General features: G+C 46.7%; 1 protein-coding gene and 1 long non-coding RNA gene across 8 annotated transcripts in view; both read left to right on the top strand.

Annotated features, from left to right (window-relative positions):
* Positions 1–20,843, top strand: part of LOC146396078 (uncharacterized) — a 1,511,729-nt gene that overhangs the window by 440,450 nt on the left and 1,050,436 nt on the right. The gene's annotated exons all lie outside the window — the stretch shown is intronic.
* The window catches only part of FLACC1 (flagellum associated containing coiled-coil domains 1), a 35,521-nt gene that overhangs the window by 4,388 nt on the left and 10,290 nt on the right, over positions 1–20,843 (top strand). For 2 of the 7 annotated variants that reach the window (XM_084998367.1, XM_084998368.1), the window contains 11 exons: positions 818–1,039; positions 2,066–2,222; positions 2,694–2,768; positions 5,854–5,902; positions 6,713–6,846; positions 8,282–8,375; positions 10,591–10,652; positions 12,748–12,845; positions 14,442–14,494; positions 17,479–17,578; positions 19,478–19,581. In XM_084998367.1, the coding sequence (XP_084854493.1) occupies positions 2,110–2,222; positions 2,694–2,768; positions 5,854–5,902; positions 6,713–6,846; positions 8,282–8,375; positions 10,591–10,652; positions 12,748–12,845; positions 14,442–14,494; positions 17,479–17,578; positions 19,478–19,581 (882 nt within the window). In that variant the 5' untranslated portion in view covers positions 818–1,039; positions 2,066–2,109. Of the gene's footprint in view, positions 1–817; positions 1,040–2,065; positions 2,223–2,693; positions 2,769–5,853; positions 5,903–6,547; positions 6,847–8,281; positions 8,376–10,590; positions 10,653–12,747; positions 12,846–14,441; positions 14,495–17,478; positions 17,579–19,477; positions 19,582–20,843 lie in introns of all 7 variants that reach the window. The other 5 variants (XM_084998369.1, XM_021075450.2, XM_084998370.1 and 2 more) reach the window with 4 other exon arrangements.

Here is a 20,843-nt window from a genome sequence, read left to right as displayed (position 1 = left end):
TTTCTTCTCTGATTCTGACCCTCCCACATTCCTTTTATATGAACCCTAGTGATTACCTTGGACCCACATGGATAATCCAGATATTCTCTCCCTCTCAAGATCCTTAACTTGCATGTCTCAGCTACTGTGAATAGTGCTGCAATGATCATAGGGGTGCGTATATCTTTTCAAATGAGTGTTTTTGTTTTCTTCAGATAAATACCAAGAAGTGGAATGGCTGGATTCAATGGTAGTTCTATTTTTAACTACTTAGGGGAATCTCCACACTGTTTTCCGCAGCGGCTGCACCAATTTACATTCCCACCAACAGTGCACATCCTCATTAACACTTGCTAGTTGTTGCCTTTTGGATAATAGCCATTCTGACAGGTTTGAGGTGATATCTCATTGTGGTTTTGATTTGCCTTTCCTGATGACTAGGGATGTTGAGCATTTTTTCTTGTGTCTGTTGGCCATCTGTATGTCTTCCTTGGAAAAATGATTATTTAGGTCCTTTGCCCATGTTTATTTATTTAATTATTAAATTTTCTTCTGGCTATGCCCATGTGATGTGAAAGTTCCCAGGCCAGGGACTGAACCCCATGCCATAGCAGTGACAATGCTTGATCCTTAACCACTAGGCCACCAGGGAACTCCCCTTTGCTCATTTTAAAATTGGATTGTTTGGTTTTTTGCTATTGAGTTTTATGAGTTCTTCGTGTCTTTTGGATATTAGCTCCTTATCAAATATATCATTTGCAAATATCTTCTCCCATTCAGTCAGTTGTCTTTTTTTTTTTTTTTTTTTGTCTTTGTCTTTTGTCTTTTGTCTTTTTAGAGCTGCCGAATCAGAGCTGTAGCTGCTGGACTACGCCACAGCCACAGCAACACCAGATCCAAGCTGCATCTGGGACCTATACCAGCTCACAGCTATGCTGGATCCTTAACCCACTGATCGAGGTCAGGGATCGAACCTGCGTCTTCATGGATGCTTGTCAGATTCATTTCCACTGAGCCACAACAGGAACTCCCCAGACATGCAATCTTATATTAGTTTCTGGTTTGAAAAATAGTGATTTGACATTTATATACATGACAAACTAATCATGATAAGTCTAGTTGCCACCTGTCACCATGCAAAGTTATTATAATATTATGACTATAGCCCCCACGCTGTACATTACGTCACTATGACATTTATTTTATAACTGGTCATTTGTATGTCTTGATCCCTTCATCTATTCTGCCCAATCTCTTACCCCTCTACCCTCTGGCAACCAGTTTGTTCTCTGTGTCAATGATTCTGTTTCTGTTTTGTTTTGTTTGCTCATTTGTTTCATTTGTCTTTCTCTGACTTATTTCACTTGGCATGATAGCCTCTAAGTCCATTTATATTGAGGCAAATGTCAAGATTGCATTCTTTTTTATGACCAATATTCCATTGTAGCTGCATTACACATCTTCTTTATTCATCAATTGATGGGCACTTAGGTTGTACAGCAAAAGAGACCATCAACAAAATGAAATGGCAACCTACTGTGCGGGTTCAAGCCCTGGCCCACAATAAGCACTCAGCTATGTCAAATGTTAAATTGCTTTCTTTCTTTCTTTCTTTCTTTTTTTTGTCTTTTTGTCTTTTTGTCTTTTTGCCATTTCTTGGGCTGCTCCCGCAGCATATGGAGGTTCCCAGGCTAGGGGTCCAATCGGAGCTGTAGCCACTGGCCTACGCCGGAACCACAGCAACTCGGTATCCAAGCCATGTCTGCAACCTACACCACAGCTCACAGCAATGCCAGATCCTTAACCCACTGAGCAAGGGCAGGGATCAAATCCACAACCTCATGGTTCCTAGTCGGATTCGTTAACCACTGAGCCACGACGGGAACTCCTAAATTGCTTTCAAGTCACGTCTCTGGGATGGCCAGGGGTGAGGTGTTACTTATAGTGAAGACCCTGCACCACATCAACAGCTTCCAGAGTCTTCTGTCTGCACTGTGGGCCATTCCTGGGTGCTTCCCAATTGGTCTCTAAGTATTATTGCTCTGATTCTGAACAGTGTAACTCTGCTGCTCTTTTCTCATTTCAGAAAGGGCCTTCTGACCTAGAAGCCAGGGCGGCCCCCGACCTGCCATGTACCCCAACCCTCTCATCTACTGCACCTGCTGGGACCCCTGGAACCTGGGACCACGAAGGCTAATCAAGACTCCTCAGCCACCCAGGAAGACCTCTCCAGTGAAGCCCAAGTAAGGATTATCTGAGATGGAGCAGAGCCTGGGCAATTGGGTTCCATTTGCAGCCTTCTTTCCTTCACAAAGTTTGCAGCACATTCAACTTGGCAGCAAAATCCCAGGTGGGTCAGAAAGTCCAGCTCTACAGCCTGTTGGCTGCACAGCCGTCTGGCCAGTGCTGCCTGGGCTGAGCGAGCTTTTCAATGACGAGGTCTCAGAATTAGTGCAGCAGAGAAAGGACCTGTCGAGGCTTCCCCTCCAAGAGGGACGAAGCGCTCCAGGAAATGAGGAACCCCCAAATTAGTGAACAAGTGCCGAGGCCTTGGGCCTGAGGTTCCCCAAGAACTTCCTAATTTTAAAGATTCCCACTGTCAGACCATATATTCCAATTTAGGGTCACTGTGGGGATCTCCCTTATTTGGGAGTACCAAACTAGGTTTCTAAATTTCCAATTTTCTCTTTCTTGTTTTTCTTTTTCTCTTTCAGGCTAACTCCTCTTCCTTCAGCTTCAAAAAAACAAAATTATGTCCAACCAATAACTAAATCTGTTATCACCCCAAAGTAAGTACTTTTTGTCCATGGGGCAGGAATGTTCCAAAGTACGTGAATAAAATAATCTCCCTTCTTGGCCTTCGCAGACTTTCCTGACTTGAGCTAATTGCTGCCAGATATGTCAGAGAATTACCAGAATCCACTGGGATTTGCCCCAAACCTCAGATCTTACAAGCAGATTCTGTGGCCTCTGCACCCACAGCTTTCAAGGTCACTACAAAGGAGCTCTCAGCTGGGTGCCCCAGAGGGCCATACCTGCCCTAAAAGGGTACAATGCCCAAGGCATGTCGTTGGCAAAGAGCCTTCCACGGATTTATGGTGTTGACTCATCCTTTTCCCGATTACTTTACAATGTCTAAGGTTGTCCCTAGATTGCAGCTCTGCTTTTACACATCAATTAAAATTTTAATCCTCGTTTATAAACTTAGATGTGTAACTTAGCTTTAGGCTTTTGCATGAATCTCTATATTCTATTTCTTTATTTGGAAAATATTTATTGAGCACCTATTATTTTCGAGACATTGAGTCAGGTGCACCGGGCCTGCAGTGAGGTTGCCACTCTCCTGACCTTGCATTTCACTGGGGAGGGGCAGGGAGCTGACCATAAACACATTAATCCATCCAAGGTCTGCAAGTGGTAGGTAGAAAAATAATGTAGGCACAGGGAGGCGGGATGGTGCGGGTGGGGCTGCTGTTTTATAAAGAGAGGTCAGGCAATCCCTTTGTAAAGAAACAGCAGGAGCTGTGCTGATACCTGGGGGGAGCACTCCTGGCAAAGGGAACAGCCAGTACCAAGGCCCTAGGTGGGAATGTGCTTGGCACGTCTGATTTTTACTGGAAAGCAAAGAGGCCCAGACAAGGGGAGTGCAGGAAGTGAGAAGAGAGAGTTGCAAAGTGAACTCAGAGACACAGCAGAGCTGGTGAATGTGGCCAGCAAAATAATGACCTCCCCCCGCCCCCCATGAAGTCCACGTCCTACTCCCTGGCAAATGAGATTATGCCCTGTTACTTGCCAAGGGAGAATTAAGATTGCAGATGAGGAGTTCCCATTGTGGCTCAGCAGGTTAAGAACCCAACTAGTATCCACGAGGATATGGGTTCGATCCCTCCTCACTCAGTAGGTTAAGGATCGCGGCGTTGTTGTGAGCTGTGGTGTAGGACACAGATGCAGCTCAGATCCTGCGTTGCTGTGACTGTGGTGTAGGCCGGCAGCTGCAGCTCCAAGTCAACCCCTAGCCTGGGAACTTCCATATGCTGTGCTTGCAGCCTTAAAAAGGCAAAAAAAAAAAAAAAAATTTAAACTGTAAAAGATTGCAGATGGAATTATATTACTGATTAGCTGGCCTTGAAATGGTCAGATCAACCTGGAATATCCAGGTGGGCCTATGTAAACATCAGAGTCCTTACCTGGGAAGGAGGAAGTCAGAATAGCAGAAAAGGAGACATGACAATAGAAGCAGAGGCAGGAGTGATGCCAGTGTTGGCTCTGAATATAGAGGACAAGGCTGCTAGGAAGAGGGCAACTTCTAGGAGCTGGAAAAAGCAAGGATACAGATTCTTCCCTACCATCCTCCAGAAAGCAGTGTAGCCCTGCTGACACCTTGATTTTCGCCCAGAGAGACCCATTCAGACTCTGACCTCCAGAACTATAACAAGTTGGTGTTGTTTTAAGCCACCAAGTTTGTAGTAATGTGTTACAGTAACAGCAGGAAACTCTGACAGTCCTGCTGGCCACTGTAAGAGATGATGTGTCCGCTGTTAGAGCTGCCATAACAAAAAAGCCACAGACTGGGTAGCTTCAGCAACAGAAGTTTATTATCTCACGGCTCTGGAAGCCAGAGGTCCAAGATCAAGGTGCCGGTGGGCTTGGTTTCTGGTGCATGACTCTCTCCGGGGCTTGCCGATGGCTGCCTGCCTGCTGCTTCCTCCCCTGGGCTTTCCTTGGCATGTTCACGCCCATGGGTCCCCCTGTGCATCCTAATCTCTTGTGCAAGGACTCCAATAAAATGAGATCAGTGCTCACCCTAATGGCCTCATTTTAACTAAATCAGCTCTTTAAAGATGGTAAATCTGAATATAGTCACATTCTGAGACCTCGGGTATTAGAGCTTCAAGCTATGACTTTGCACGGGGTGGGGGTGGGGGCAGAGTGGGGATTAACAGACAGGAAGCCATCAGAGGGTTCTGAGGATCTGACTTGCATTTCTTTCACCACATCGGAAGCTAATTACTCTTTTCCGACTCTTTCAACCTTGCAGATAAGCTCCCTCATAGATACTCTTGAGACACTTAAGTACCTGACGTTATGCTTGTATTTTCCTACCTGCAAACAAAAACTGATTCTAATCAGAGTTAACACTAGATCTCCGAATAGTAGCACTTTGCTTATCCTGAATGCATGTAATGAGCACTTTCAGGGTTCTAGAACACCAATTTCCGGTGCAAACACCAAGTATGGCTGTTGTGCAGACAACATAGATGTCACTAAAAATATGTGCATGAAAATTAAGCACTGTGCTTCTAGAGGAGCACTGGGGATCTTCACGCCAAGTCTCTCGGCCTGTGTTTTAGGGATAGTTCTACTATTAGACTAATGACAACTTGATTTTTCACTTTTCTACTGACCACCGTTTCATCACAATCTGTGTGCCAGTGATCCCGGGACTCTTAAATATTTCCTACTTCCCCTTTTTTTTTCAATTTTTGCTTTTTTAGGGCCACTCCCACAACATATGGAGGTTCCCAGGCTAGGGTTTGCATCAGAGCAGCAGGTGCCAGCCGACACCACAGCCCCAGCAACACCAAATCCCAGCTGTGTCTGCGACCTACACCACAACGCACAGCAACGCCGCATCCTTAACCCACTGAGCAAGGCCCAGGCTCAAACCTGTGTCCTCATGGATCCTAGTCAAGTCTGTAACCAGCTGAGCCACGACGGGAACTCCTTCCTATTTTCTGAAGGAGAGCATTTTAAGAGATTTACTCCAGGTAAGGTCACTTTTCAGAGATGGGTGGTGGGATCGGGGTACAGCTCCCAAGCTTGGAACTTTTCTTTCCTCATCAGTTGCTTTCTGAGCACACCTTTCTCTTGCAGGATGAAAATCCATTTAGGAAAACAAGAGGAGAGCAATAAATTACCTAATGTGAGTAAAAGACTTGGTGTCTGGTTGGGGATGAGGTGGAACTGACTAAAATGTTTTTAGGAGTTGTTTTGTTTGTAACTGTGCTAGGCATTTTCTCATATGTTATTTATTCCTCAAAAAAGTCTTTTGAGAGTTCTCCTTCTCACTACTTTTTTTTTTTTTTTTTTTTTTTTTTTAGGGCCACATCCATGGCATATGGAGGTTCCCAGTCTTGAGATCAAATCAGAGCTGTAGCTGCCGGCCTACACCACAGCCACCATAACTCAGGATCTGAGCTGTGTCTGTGACCTACACCGCAACTCACAGCAACACCAGATCCTGAACCCACTGAGTGAGGCCAGGGATCGAACCGAGTCTTTGTGGATGCTAGTAGGGTTCGTTACCACTGAGCCACGACGGGAACGCCCTATCCTCACTTTCTGAGATGCTGGTTGGTGGCAGAGCCAGACAGGATTTAAACTCAGGCCCATCTAATTCCAAACTGTGAGCAGTTTTCCCAATGCCTAGCTGCAGGGAAGGGAAGGAGCAGGGCCCAGAGGCAGAGTGCAGGGAGGTGGGGGGCAGGTATCAATGGCTGGGTTTTGCACATGTTGGGTCTGAGAGGCCCATGGGGATGTTCAGGAGCCAGCTGAACCTTACAATCAGATTTCAGGAGCAGTACCCCGGGGAGGGCACAGGAGGAAGTTGGGCCCTGGAATCCCACCTCGCGTGTCTGTCTGTAAGATGCAGGGCCCTAGCAGAAGATCGATCGGTGCAAGCTCAGCGCTCCAAGTCTGCACTGTTTACCTTACCTTCCGCCCCAACTCCCAGGAAGTGATAAACGTGTCACCTGGCTACCGCCTCATTCGAAACAGGGAGCAGGTTTCCGTCACCTTGGGAGATGAGATATTTGAGAGGAAAAAGCTTTTGGAATCAGAGCACATGAACAAAGTCAATTTTTCCAGGTAATGTCCTTGCACCCACATCCACCTGTCCCAGCCTGGCCTCAAGGACAAGCCCCTCATTTGACGCCCAGTCCCCAGTGTCCCTCCCCTCCTCAGCCCTGCAACCCACCCCTCTCCACTCCCACCGCCCTGCTCAGAGCCCATAGGAGTCAGGAGGATGGACACGTCAGGCCTTTTCCAACCTGGAGGATGACTGGGTTGGTGTCACTCGCACTAAAGGAGGTAGTTGTTCTTGGAGGTAACACATGGATGAAATATTCATAAAAGAGTCTGCATTTGGAAGGTGAGAATTGACACGAACATCAGGATTTCTGGGAGCCTCACGTCTGCATCTCTGATTCATTATGTCCACAGATACCACTCAGTTTAAGCCTCTGAGAGATGCAGCTTGGGCGCTTCTGGCCTGACTCCATCCTGGTTGAGCAGGCGGCCACCCCCTCTGTCACTCATGGTCCATCCGCTCTCTATCCTCCAGGACCATGTAAACTCAGTCCCCGCATGGTTTTCTTTCTACTCCTCAGTCTCTCATTCACATCCTCGCCTCCCCCATCTCCTCCTACATCCTCTCTCTCGTTTTCACACTCTCTTGTATCAAGGTGCTCGTCTCTGCTGCACTGCTTGCCACCCTGTTTGTTCCAGCTCCACCAAATAGAGCTGAATAAGCTTACTGATCTCATGGACGCCCCAGACCCAGAATCATCAACATCTATAACCTACTCTGAAAGCCACACAATCCCTTCTTGGTCCAGCCCGTTCCTTGTTTATGATGCACTGTCAGCATTAATCCTATTCCCCCACCTCATTTCCTAATCCTCTGAACTTTTCCCTCCTCCATTTCAACTCTCTTTACTGAGTCAAGGTCAAACCCTAACAGATTTCTTTTTTTTTTTTTTTTTCTTTGTCTTCTCTAGGGCCGCTCCCTCGGCATATGGAGGTTCCCAGGCTAGAGGTTGAATCAGAGCTGTAGCCACCAGCCGATGCCAGAGCCACAGCAATGCAGGATCCAAGCCGCATCTGCAACCTATACCACAGCTCACGGCAACGCCGAATCCTTAACCCATCGAACAAGGCCAGGGATCGAACCCGCAACCTCATGGTTCCTAGTTGGATTCGCTAACCACTGAGCCACAACAGGAACTCCAAACCCTAATAGATTTCTGACATATTCTCTTTCTCCTCTATTCAATGGGTCACTCTACCACCCCCGCTCACTTCTGGCCAGCTTACCCAAAAAGGCTATGTCAGAGGCTCAGCCACCCTACTGTCAAATCCCTTCTTCCTGACCACCCTTCCACCCCTCCACCCCCACCCTCATGATGAGGGAGCAGGTGCAGAACATGGCTGGCTCTCACCAGGCCGAGCCAGCCACGTTCCGGGAGGGGCCTGACTGGCATGGCTTGGAAGCTGTGTGCATGATGGGTTACTTGTCCTGTAGGACTGACATCGTTACCGACCTAGAAGAACAGATCTCAGAGCTGACAGTGATTATAGAGCAAATGAACAGAGATCATCATTCTGCCCAGAAATTGGTGAGTGATCCTTGAGTTAGCAGACATCTCTGTAGGAAGGGGAGAGACCAATAGTTTCAGATCACCTGCTCTGGTCCAGGCAAGAGGCCAAGCCCTTTACCTGTGGGAGCCAGGTTGTCCAGGCGACAGCTCTGACCATGGTCACCCAGCAGTAGTTCTGATCCCATCTTCATCCCTAACTGCAAGAACTCAAGTCCCTCCTCACAGCCCAACTTAATTTCCAGGCATTCAATGCCACTATCCTCTCCACACTAGGGGGCACTGGCCATTTCCAGCAGGGCTGCTGGGGCCTGCATGGTGAATTAAATTTCAGAGGTTAACAACAACAAAAGGCAAAAAGACAAAAAAAAAAAGACCAAAAAAAAAAAAAATTTTCAGAGGTTGCTGAGGTTCTTGCCAATGACACCAGTGTGACCAATACTTCCAGTTTTGCTCAAAAGCTGCCCAGAATTGTCTAGAACCCACTTCCTATTGCTGTTGAAACTGCCAAAGCCCATGCTTCGGAATCTGCTGATTTCAATTTGTACCCGTCATGTTCCCTGGAGACTTTGGTGATACTTCCTTTAGATTTTATTATCTGTTTTTATCAGGGACTCCTCCTCTGCATCCCAAGCAGAGGGCCTGGTGGCCTGGCCGGAGGGATAAACCAGAGGGATGCTCAGATTCCCTCTTCCCCCACCCTTTGCCAATTGTCATTGAAACCCGTTGAAACTCATTGAAACCCAGTGGGAAGGTTGACTGCCCAGCAGGATTCTCCCCCCACCACCCCCGCCATATACCGCAGATGTGTCTGAATCCTACGGTGACCCAGCGACTGACTCAGGCTGAGGCCTTCCCTTCTGTTGATTTGTTTCTATATTTATCTGAAAACCCTGCCAGATTTATGGTCTCTTTCCTCAGAAAGGAAATTGAAGCTCAGGAAGTTAAATAATTTGCATGAGATCCTCACCTCATCAGGGGTGGGTTACTGGTTAAAATTCACCTTTAGAGTCACTGACATATCTCAGCCCAGCTGAAGACACATGTGGAGAATATTTCCATAGAAGGACCTCGGATATGGAGGTCCCATCATGGTGCAGTGGTTAATGAATCTGACTAGGAACCATGAGGTTGCAGGTTCAAATCCCTGGCCTTGCTCAGTGGGTTAAGAATCTGGCGTTGCCGTGAGCTGTGGTGTAGTTTGCAGACGCGGCTCGGATCCCAAGTTGTTGTGGCTCTGGCGTAGGCTAGCGGCTACAGCTCTGATTCGACCCCTAGCCTGGGAACCTTCATATGCCGCACAAGTGGCCCTAGAAAAGGAAAAAAAAAAAGAAGGACCTCGGATAGTGACTCTTAAAATTCTCCTGCCTGTGAACACCCCCCATTGTTGTGTGACTGTGTAGAAGGGAGAAGGGCTGACCCTGAACCCTTGTTTCAGCTGTCAGTGTCCATTCTTCTTGAGACACTGACCAGAAGACTGGATGCATTAGAATTGGAGGTTGCCTGGAAGTGAGCACTTCCTGCTATGCAACACGGCCATTCTGCCAACCAGCTCTGGGCTTTCTGTTGTTGTTGTTTTTATTTTTGTCTTTTTAGGGCTGTACTCTCAGCATATGGAAGTTCCCAGGCTAGGGGTCAAATCAGAGCTAAAGCTGCTGGCCTACACCACAGCCACAGCAATGCCAGATCCAAACCTCGTCTGCAACCTATACCACAGCTCACCGCAACACCAGATCCAGAACCCACTGAGTCAGGCCAGGGATCGAACTCACATCCTCGTGGATACTAGTCGGGTTTGTTACCATTGAGCCATGATGGGAACTCCCTATCAGCCCTGGTTTTAAGTTCGATGAAAGTAGAACGTGAGGCTTAGGTCTCTTTGGCTCTTCCAGGCCATGCCCTTCGCTCAGTCGACTTATGTATCCCCAAATCCAAAAGCCAGAATCTTACAAAGCAATTATAGTCCAGCCAAAGAGACCAGACTTGCCCACAAAACAGTGAAACGGATGGTTTCCATGCACCAATATTATGAACTGATCATGCACCGAACAACACAGAGAGAGACAAGAATTGCTCTATTCCCTCAGCAATGGTGTGAGATGGCACTGCAGGACACGGCGGGGTGAGCCTGGGGAGGGGGGCACTCACCATGAATGCAGAGACTTCTCAGAAGTTGCAGGCTGGAGCGGGAGTGATTTCCTCCGTCCTGTCTTGTTCACACCGGCCTCGTTTCCAGCTCTCCCATGAAATGGATCTCCGCTGTGCTGAGATGCAGCAGAACTTTGAAAGCAAGAAGAGGTAGGCTTTCTGGCACACGTGCCTGTGCACCAAAGGTCCTAAGGCTCCTGCCTCCTTGCAGGATTTCAGTTGCCTGGGTTTTCAGACAGCGCCAAATGGAGCTGGGTGGCGAGGGGTAGAGAATATGAGAGCAACGTCTTTGGAGAACAGGACGGTTTGAGGTCGCTAAAACAGTTTGAAGAAATCTTTTTTTTTTTTTTTGCTTTTCAGGGCCACGCCTGTGGCCTATGGAAGTTCCCCAGCTAGAGGTCAAATTGGACCTGCACCTGCCAGCCTGCGCCAGAGTCACAGCAACGGGGGATCCTTAACTACTTAGGGAGGCCAGTACCGCTGAGCCACAACGGGAACTCCCCTCCTTTCTGTTGATTGCTGAGAACCATTTATCAGTTCTCTGTGAGATTTCTGTGGTCGCTGCTGTTGTTCTTAGCCCAGCCTCTCCCTGCCTGCCTCCTCCTCCTCTCACCTCTACTGCCCCCTGGGGGCTTGCTCAGGACTTGAGCAAATCCGACAGAAGGTCTGGGAGGGGTAGGAGGCAGGGCCGCAGAGACAAACCAAGAGGAAGGAAAAGGAGGAGCATTGTCTGTGTGAGTGAGAAAATCCTTAAATTCCCCTTCCACCTCCCCCACTGGGCCCCAGAGCAGCCTCAGTAGTCCTGCTGGAGAGAAGCCCTCCTAGATGTCACAGAATTGCTTTTTTTTTTTTTTTTTTTAATTTCAAAGATGAATGTGGAGTTCCCGTCTTGGCTTAGGGGTTAACGAATCCGACTGGGAGCCATGAGGTTGTGGGTTTGGTCCCTGCCCTTGCTCAGTGGGTTGGGGATCCAGCGTTGCCGTGAGCTATGGTGTAGGTTGCAGACACGGCTCAGATCCTGCATTGCTGTGGCTCTGGCGTAGGCTGGTGGCTACAGCTCCAATTCGACCCCTAGCCTGGGCACTTCCATATGCTGCGGGAGCAGCCCAAGAAATGGCAAAAAAAGAAAAAAAAGAAAAAAAAAAAAAGATTTATGTATGTATTTTTTTAATTTTAAGGATTTGTTGATGTATGTATTTATTGATTTTGTCTTTTTAGGGCCTCACCCACAGCATGTGGAAGTTCCCAGGCTAGGGGTCCAAGTGGAAGTGCAGCTGCCGGCCTAACCACAGCCACAGCAACAAGGGGTCCTTAACCCATTGAGTGGGACCAGGGATCGAACCCATGTCCTCGGGGATATTAGTCCAGTTTGTTACTACTGAGCCACAATGGGAACTCCCTTATTTATTTTATTAACAGACTTTATTTTTAGAGCAGTTTTAAGTTCACAGTGAAACTGAGCATAAAGTACAGAGACTGCCCACACATCCTTGACCCCCACACCTGCTCAACTTATGTCAGCAATGACATCCTGCGTCCCTAAGGGGCATTCATTACAATCCACGAACCTACATGGACTCACTGTAACCTTCAAAGTCCATAGTCTCCATTAGGGTTGACTCTTGGTGCTGTACATTCTATGGGTTTTGACGAATGTTTAGTGATATCTATCTGCCATTGTAATATCACACAATAATTTCATTGCCCTACAAATCCTTTGGGCTCTGCCTCTGCATCCCTCTCTCCCCACGAACCCCCGGAAACCACTGGTTTTTGACTGTCTCCATTGCTGTGCATTTTCCAGAACGTTGTATGGTTGGCATCATACAGCCTGCAGCCTTTTCAGACTGACTTCTGGCACCTACCAACATACATTTAAAGTTCCTCTATGTTTTCTAGCTTGTTAGCTCAGCTGGCCTTTTATTTTAACACACCTCTTGAACCAGGCCAGCATCTGCCTCCTGGAATGAAGGCTGGAGAGACCTTGGGATCTAAAATTATCCTGAGTGCTCATCAGTCCAGTTTCCCAAGAGAGCTGAAAGCAAAGGCTGTGCTCTTGCGAGGAGCCTATGGCCCCCGCCTGCTCCATTCACAATAGGAGATGGTGAAACTAAGGGTCTTCAGGTGGCGTGCCGGGAGGATGCGGCAGGAAGTGAGGGCCCACCAGCTGCCTGCGTGAGGGAGGGGAGGTGGGATCTGGTGAACCCTTTAGGGATGACTGTGGCCTTCTCCTGGGATCCCACAGGGAGCTTGAGGAGGCTCATGCAGCACAGCTCTGTGAGCTGGAGAAAAACTACAAAGCAGCTTTGAAGGCAGAGAAATTGGCTGCCCAGGATAAACTAGGTATGGTTGGGACCTGGGAATGATCTTGGTGAAGGGGTGGAAGCTGACCGTGTGGGTCTAGGGCCAAGGCACTCCCACGGCTGTGGGTGGACTCCGCTAGGATTTCGAGGTTTTCCCTCTAATGCCCAGGAAGAGGGAGTGATTGATAATAAAACCGAAGAAAAGGGAAGTCTTGTCAACCAATGTCCTCCCTATACCCAGAAGATGGAAGGGCCCGCAGCCACGTTTTGGGATTGTTTTGGGATCTGAGCAAGTTCCTTCATCTCCCTGAATCTTGGGGAATTGAGGACAATAACACCTGCCTTTATCAGAGTGAAAAGAATTAGAAAGCAATTTTTAAAGAATGTTTAAAAGTTCTACAAATGGGGAGTTCCCATCGTGGCTCAGTGGTAACAAACCCAACTAGTTTGCATGAGGACTCAGGTTCGATCCCTGGCCTTGCTCAGTGGGTTAAGGATCCAGCGTTGCTGTGAGCTGTGGTGTAGGTCAAAGACACGGCTTGGATCCTGCATGGCTATGGCTGTGGTGTAGGCCAGCAGCTACAGCTCTGATTCAACCCTTAGCCTGGGAACTTCCACATACTGTGGGTACAACCTAAAAAGACAAAAAAAAAAAAAAAAATCTGCAAATGTAATACTGTGCCAATTCAGCAAGTTCCCTCACCTGTAAAATAATCTCATTAAATTCTAACTGACACTCTATGATTTGTATGGCCTGGTCACTTGTAAGGGTTGTGCGAGCCACTTTTCCCTTTATTTATGCTGCCCTGGAGAAGGGAAAAGTGTATCTCCTTCAGAATTCTGAGTTTATAGACTTATTTCCACAGGGAGTAGGAGAAATTCTGTAATCTTCTCCCTTTCTTTTATCTTACGCTTTTAAAAGCTGATATTTGCATCTCGCTGGTTTTCCAATTTTCTGAAGAGAATATGTATTGTTTTCAAAGCCGAGGCACATTAGGGAACGTTATTTTAAGAAGAGAGAAGTAGATACACCCTACAAGGTTTTGCTTCTCTTTTTCCTTCAGTGGTAGGTTTGCCCCAGGGATTAGTTCTCAGACTCGGTGTGCATCGGTCACCTGAGAAGCATATTATTGACAGACAGACACTGGGTCTGGCCTCTGAGACCTTGATTCAGTAGGTTTAGGGTGGGGTCCAGGCATCTGAATTTCTAAAAGCATCCAGAGTGTGTCCTGAGGCCACACCATGGTTTCACCACTAGCGGGATGAGCTTGAGGTGGGCAGGGGAGTTAACAGTTGAACTTGAAAGTATGTATTTGCACCCGTCGTGGTGCAGTGGAAACAAATCCAACTAGGAACCCTGAGGTTGTGAGTTCAATCCCTGGCCTCGCTCAGTGGGTTAAGGATACGGCAGCGTTGCAATGAGCTGTGGTGTAGGTGGCAGACACAGCTCGGATCTGGTGTTGCTGTGGCTCTGGTGTAGGCTGGCAGCTGTAGCTCCGATTCAAGCCCTAGCCTGGGAACCTCCATATAACCTGGGTGTGGCCCTAAAAAAGACAAAAACAAAAACAAAAACAAAAGAAAGAAAACATGTATTTCAGAGAAATAATGATGACCCTGTTGTTTTCCTTTTGTCCAGAGGAGATGGGAAAGGAATATAAGTATTTGAAGAATATGTTTCACATATATCAGGTGAGATTCAGAGCTCCTTCTAGATTATGACAGTGAAAGAAGCAAGGCTCATCCCTGGCTGGCATTGAGATGGATCGAGAGCTCTTGCCCAGAAAATAATTTCCTGAAGTTCCCAGCCTCCTTGAACCTCAAGTGGCACTTGCTGCATCCAGTTTCCTGAAATTCCCACCATCCTTGAACCTGACGATGGTGAGGGCAACTCTGCAGGACCAGTCAGTCACCTGGACCCTAAGGAAGCCTTTTGGAAAATATGTTTGTGATTACAAAAGTAATTCCTGCTCACTGGGTTGTTTTGGGTTTTTTTGCTTGTTTGTTTTTGGCTTTTTTAGGGCCACACCCGTGGCATAGGAAGGTGCCCAGGTTAGGGGTCTAATTGGAGCTGCAGGTGCCAGCCTATACCACAGCCACAGCAATGTGGGATCCGAGCCGCATCTGCAATCTACACTACAGCTCATGGCAACACCGGGTCCTTAACCCACTAAGCGAGGCCAGGGATCGTACCCGCAATCTCATGGCTCCTAGTTGAATTCGTTTCCACTGTGCCACAACAGGAACTCCTGTTTGTTTTGTTTTTTAATGGAAATTCAAAAGCCAACAAGAGCAACAACAAAAAGAAAGAACTATCACCATCCCCTAGACAACCACTGTTTATATTTGTACTTTGTAACATCTTTGATTTTAGCAGAGCACTGGGTCAAATAGAATAAACATTCGTGAGGCCTTTGATGCATTTGGCCAAATGGCCATCCAAAAAGACCCTGTCACTCTGCACGACTCCCTCAGGCAGAGCAGGGGGAGGCCCTCGTCCTCTCAGAACATGGCCCATTTGCTTCATCAGTTAATCTGATAGAAGCCCAGGGAACCAGAATTAAGGCATGATTCCCCCCCTTAGAGGGATCAGAGAGTGGGAGACCAGAAGTGGACAGAGGAAGGGCCTGGGCAGCAAGCCTCCATCCTATGGTGACCAACTGGTCCTGGTGTGCCAGGGACTTTTCAGGTTTTAGCACTGATGGTCTGGAGTCCCAAGAAAGAACTCGGTCTCAGGCAAACAACGACGGTTGATTACAGCACCAGGGAGGAACCCAAGTGAAGCCTCAGTACCACCTCTGCAATTCTATTTCCAACTCACAGTTTCAGTTTTGAGCTTCTATTCAAGACTCATTTTTGAAGATGCCCCTTGATACAAGTCAGAGGAAACACTGGGCAGGGCCTAAGAGAAGCATCAATTGGCAAGCGGTTAAAGTGCCCCAGTTTCCCAGGTCTGCTTTGTATTTGCTTCAGTCTGGGCCTTGCCGGAGAGGGTGAGCTCTGTGGAGACTGACCTGCCTCCTAGTCTTGAAAAGGATGAGACCCTCTAGCTAAAGGACCACAAGCAATTGCAATTGAGCTCTGAGGCTCACCACGTGTGGAACCTGCTGCAAGCCTGAGAAGGAAGTAGGGTCAGGGTTCTGAGACCTTACCGGCAGCATCCTGGTCCTGGCCCTTCCAGTGTTGATGTCCCACCTTCATGAGGTCTGAGCCAACCAACAGGACAGCATCGCATTAGGCTTATTTAACCCCAACTACAGAGGAAGTTAGGTTTGCTGAGAAAAAAATGAACACTGAGAAAAACCTCCCATTTTTTCCCTAAGTGTTCAAATGAATGTCTAGATAGAATTACTAGACATGATATATCTATGATATTTTGACAAATCATTTGGTAAGAAATCTCATGATGCAAAAACAAGAAAATAGGGCATTTCCGTCATGGCTCAGTGGAAACGAATTCGACTAGGAACCATGAGGTTGCGGGTTCGATCCCTGGCCTCACTCAGCGGGTTAAGGATCCAGTGCGGCCGTGAGCTGTGATGTAGGTTGAAGATGCCGTTCGGATCTGGCGTTGCTGTGGCTGTGGTATAGGCTGGCAGCTTTAGCTCTGATTATACCCCTAGCCTGGGAACCTCCATATGTCACAGGTGGCCCTAAAAAGCAAAAAAAAAAAAAAAAAAGAAAGAAAGAAAGAAAATACAGAGCAAGTGGAAGTAGAGCAAGAGGAAGCACAAAGGCATTTCTTACACAAATAATCCTAAAGGAGTTCTAATTGATGAATATCAATGACTTTCAGGGGAGTGAACCAGCATTCTGACTTGGCACTATTGTGTACAATGTTTTCATCAATGACTTGAAAGAAAATATGGTAGGTGAGGTGTAAATCAACTATAATAAAAAATTCTCTGATTAGACCCCTAGCCTGGGAACCTCCATATGCTGCAGGTATGGCCCCAGAAAGCAAAAAAAAAAAAAAAAAAAAAAAAAAAGTAAAATATAGTAGACATAATTATTAAAAAAAAAAATGAACAATGAGACATTCTCCTGTTTCCTCCTGTGCTATTCATGAGTGATTCCCGATTCAGAGGGAACCAACATGAGTGTCTGCAACATGGGGAACCCTGTCTGTCTTCAAAGGAAGCCCAGTTCCAATGGGGCAGACACTGTGCAAAGTTTACCTTTGACCTTTAGGGTTCTGTAGGCTCTTGGGAGGCTGGGCTGGAATTGACTCCCACCGGTTACCATATGGGGCCCCCAGGAAACATCCCTGGTAAGGGAATCTGCAGAGGGCCCAGTGCTGGGCCTGGAGCTAGGGTGCAGCCTTTCAAAATGCTTTTCTGGAGTTTCTGCTGTGGCTCAGTGGTTAACGAACGTGACTGGTATCCATGAGGACATGGGTTCAATCCCTGGCCTCACTCAGTGGGTTAAGGACCCGGTATTGCCGGGAGCTGTGCTGTAATTCACAGACGCAGCTCAGATCCCACGTTGCTATGGCTGTGGAGAAGGCCAGCAGCTACAGCTCCAATTGGGCCCCTAGCCTGGGAACCTCCATATGCCGTGGGTACAGCCCTAAAAAAAAATAAATAAATAAAAAGACAAAAAATAAATAAATAAAAAATAAAATACATTTAAAAAAAAAAGATGCTTTTCTTCATGGTAACTTTATGCCTCCACAGGACAGCATTTATGATGAAATGGAGGACAAATGGTCAAAAAAGAAGGCAGAATGGGAGAAGGATGAGAAGTTGGAGCGGGAAAAGATCCTGCTACAGCAAAGTGAGTACAGAGATTTTGGACTTTGGATGACAGGTGCGCCAAAAAACTGGCATTAAGTTTGGTCTCAACTGGAGGAAGGCAGACTTGGAGTCACCAAGAGTGATGGGCCACATGGCTGGACTCCTGAATGGAAGGTGCCTGGAGTCTTCAAGAAAGAGCAACAAGGATGGAGTCTTTTATGGAGTTTAGCCACCCGAAAGTCTAAACTGTACCTTCCAGAACTCACTGGTTGCAAGTTGAGTAGTCGTGGGCTGGAACAAGCTTGGGGACATCTGTGGGTGATCAGACTTGTTATCTAGATACGAGTGACACCAAAGTTCCAGAAAAAAAGCTGTTGAATTAGTTTCAAATATCCACTTATTGGGGAAAGGGCAGCATAATCTTTTACACTGAAAGCCTTCATGCTGCCATGTCCTACCCAAACGAAGCCATGTGTTTTTTGGGTTTTGGTGGTTTTTTTTTTTTTTTTTTTTTTTGGTCTTTTTAGGGCCACACCCACGGCATACAGAGGTTCCCAGGCTAGGGGTCTAATTGGAGCTGTAGCTGCTGGCCTACGCCAGAACCACAACTCAGGATCCACGCCATGTCTGTGACCTACACCACAGCTCACGGCAATGCCAGATCCTTAACCCACTGAGTGAGGCCAGGGATCGAACCCACAACCTCATGGTTCCTACTCGGATTCATTTCTGCTGTGCCACGACAGGAACTCCAGGAAGCCATGTGATAGGTAGATAGATAGATAGATAGATAGATAGATGATAGACGATAGATAGATATTGATGTATAGATATAATTGACATAGAAGGTTGTATACATTTAAAGTGTACAACATGGTGATTTGATACATTCATGTATGACCATATATTTTGAATGTTTCCAATACTCAGCACAGAGCTTGGATCATGCAAAGTGCTTTATAGGAGACCCTCCTAACCCCACGAGCTTCCTCATAAATGGAAAATGGGGAGAGAAATCTATGGAGACTCTGTTCCCTGACCTAGAGGACTAGTTGAAGTAGAATTTGGAGTCTCTATAAACCTATTCCATATCCTAGCCCAACCCAATTTCAATCAGATTTAGTTAACTTTAACAGATGACATATAAATGCAGACACTCCCTGGAGGTCATCCACAGGGCGCTTCCCACCCTGGACTACGACGAGGTAGCATGAAGACCCTGGAGTCAAGGCTGGGGAATGGGATGTGGAGCTGCTCCTGTGTGAGACTTTACCTGGAATCCTGGTGCAGCGTAGCCTAGGTCATCTCCCAGACTCCTCGTACTATGTGGTCATGTCAACATTAAGATGCTCTAACCAATTTTGGAAGAGAAGACTTTATCTCTTCATCGTGCAGCTCAGTCCACACTTCTCCTGAGAGCCCAGAGGTTGTTTCCCTATCCATCCCCAGCACCACGATGTAAAAGCCCTTCACCCTTCTCTCCTCCTTTTTAGTATTGGGGCTCTGCTAGCAGGTTCATCTGCCTCCAACCAAGACCTCTTAAGCCTATTGCTACCCCAGGGCTAAGTACAGAATGAATTTTATGGCTGGAAAAGTCACATTAGCCAAAAGCTGTATTTTAAGGTAAAGGTATCCAGGAAAACATAGTGGTTACTTCAGCAGAGGGATTGGACAAAATAATAAGCAGCAGATCCAAAATGAACTACACAAAAGGATCCAGAGGCATTAGAGGGCAATCCGTATGGCTGATGTGATAGAGAACCAGCCACATATTCACCTCACTCTCAAGCATCTCCAGGTGCGCATCAGAGGCCAAACACCTGCAAGGACCTGACTTTGACCCGGGCCAGAATTGCCACTATCTTCAGTTACCCTGGTTTTCTCTCTGTGTCTGTTTTTCCTGCATTTACACATATATGTGATTGCCTCACCTCCACAGAACATAGGATAACCAAAAAGTTTGAGTTAGAGTCAGAAGAAGAGAAGAAGAAACTAAGTGACTCCTACAGTGCTATCTTTGAGAACTTCAATCAAGAGAAGGAGGTAACTCAGCCCAAAGCGTATCAGTGGTTGAAGGTGCAGTCTGGGTGGGATGTCCGTTTCCCAGAGGTGCCTCAGCCACAAGGCAAGCTTTTTGTCTTTTGGGGCATGATCCTCCTTTCCCAGCTTCCCTGGGAATATATGCAAGCAGACTGTCCATCTTTCAATCCTTTAGACAGTCTTACCCCCGGGTTATGGGAATGAAAATTGGCATTAACAGGAAACAAGAGAATGCTAAACATATACTGAACCTGAAATTCCCTATTTGCCAAAATCCCAGTCTCTGAACAGCCTCATTCTTTCATTTATTTTATTTATTTATTTATTTATTGCTTTATAGGGCCACACTCGAGGCTTGAGGCATATGGAGTTTCCCAGGCTAGGGTTCCAATCGGAGCTGTAGCCACTGGCCTACGCCAGAGCCACAGCAACGTGGGATCCGAGCTGCGTCTGCGACCTACACCACAGCTCACAGCAACGCCGGATCGTTAACCCACTGAGCAAGGCCAGGGATCGAACCCACAACCTCATGGTTCCTAGTCGGATTCGTTAACCACTGCGCCACGACGGGAACTCCTGAACATCCTCATCCTTGACTGTACCCAAAGGGAAAAGCACTGTTGCAAACTAAATTAAGCAAATGTGATCATGCATAACTCAGGTTTGATGAGTTTTGACAAATGTGTTCATCCAGGTAGCCAACGCTCAAATCAAGATCTAGAATATTTCATCAGCCAGAAGGCACATCTATGTTCCTTTCCCGCTAAGCCATGTCTCCCTCAAAACCTGCCCCAAGACAACGACTCTGTTGATTCCAATGAATATAGATTAGTTTCACTTGTCCTTAAACTTCCTATAAATGAAATCATACAGTATATACTCTTCCGTTTGCAACTTCTTTCCTCTCAGTATAACTGCTGTGAAATTTATCCATGAATTATTCACATCAGTTCTTTCTCCCTTTTTATCGCACAGTAGGAATATTTCTTTGCAGGAATATCACACAATATGCTTACCTTTTTTCTATTTTTGAAGATTTCGGCTGTTTCCCTTGTATGGCTTTTACAAATAAAACTTCTATAAACACCCCTGTACAACTATTTTTGAAGGTTTAGACTTTCAGTTCTCTTGAGTTATTACTGGCCTCTAAGATAGGGATAGATTTAACTTTATAAGAAATTACCATGGTATTTTCCACAGGATTTGTACCATTTTACTCTTGCATCTTAAATATATAAGAATTCCAGTTGTTCTATATAAATGAC

The sequence above is a fragment of the Sus scrofa genome, chromosome 15 (genome assembly GCF_054392235.1).
Source record: "Sus scrofa isolate SSC_HxYL_T2T_F1_AM1 chromosome 15, Sscrofa_HxYL_maternal_Yorkshire_Landrace_v2.0, whole genome shotgun sequence".
Classification (NCBI taxonomy): Eukaryota; Metazoa; Chordata; class Mammalia; order Artiodactyla; family Suidae; genus Sus; species Sus scrofa.
Note: the sequence above shows the minus strand (reverse complement) of the source record. Positions and strands in the feature narration are given on the sequence as shown.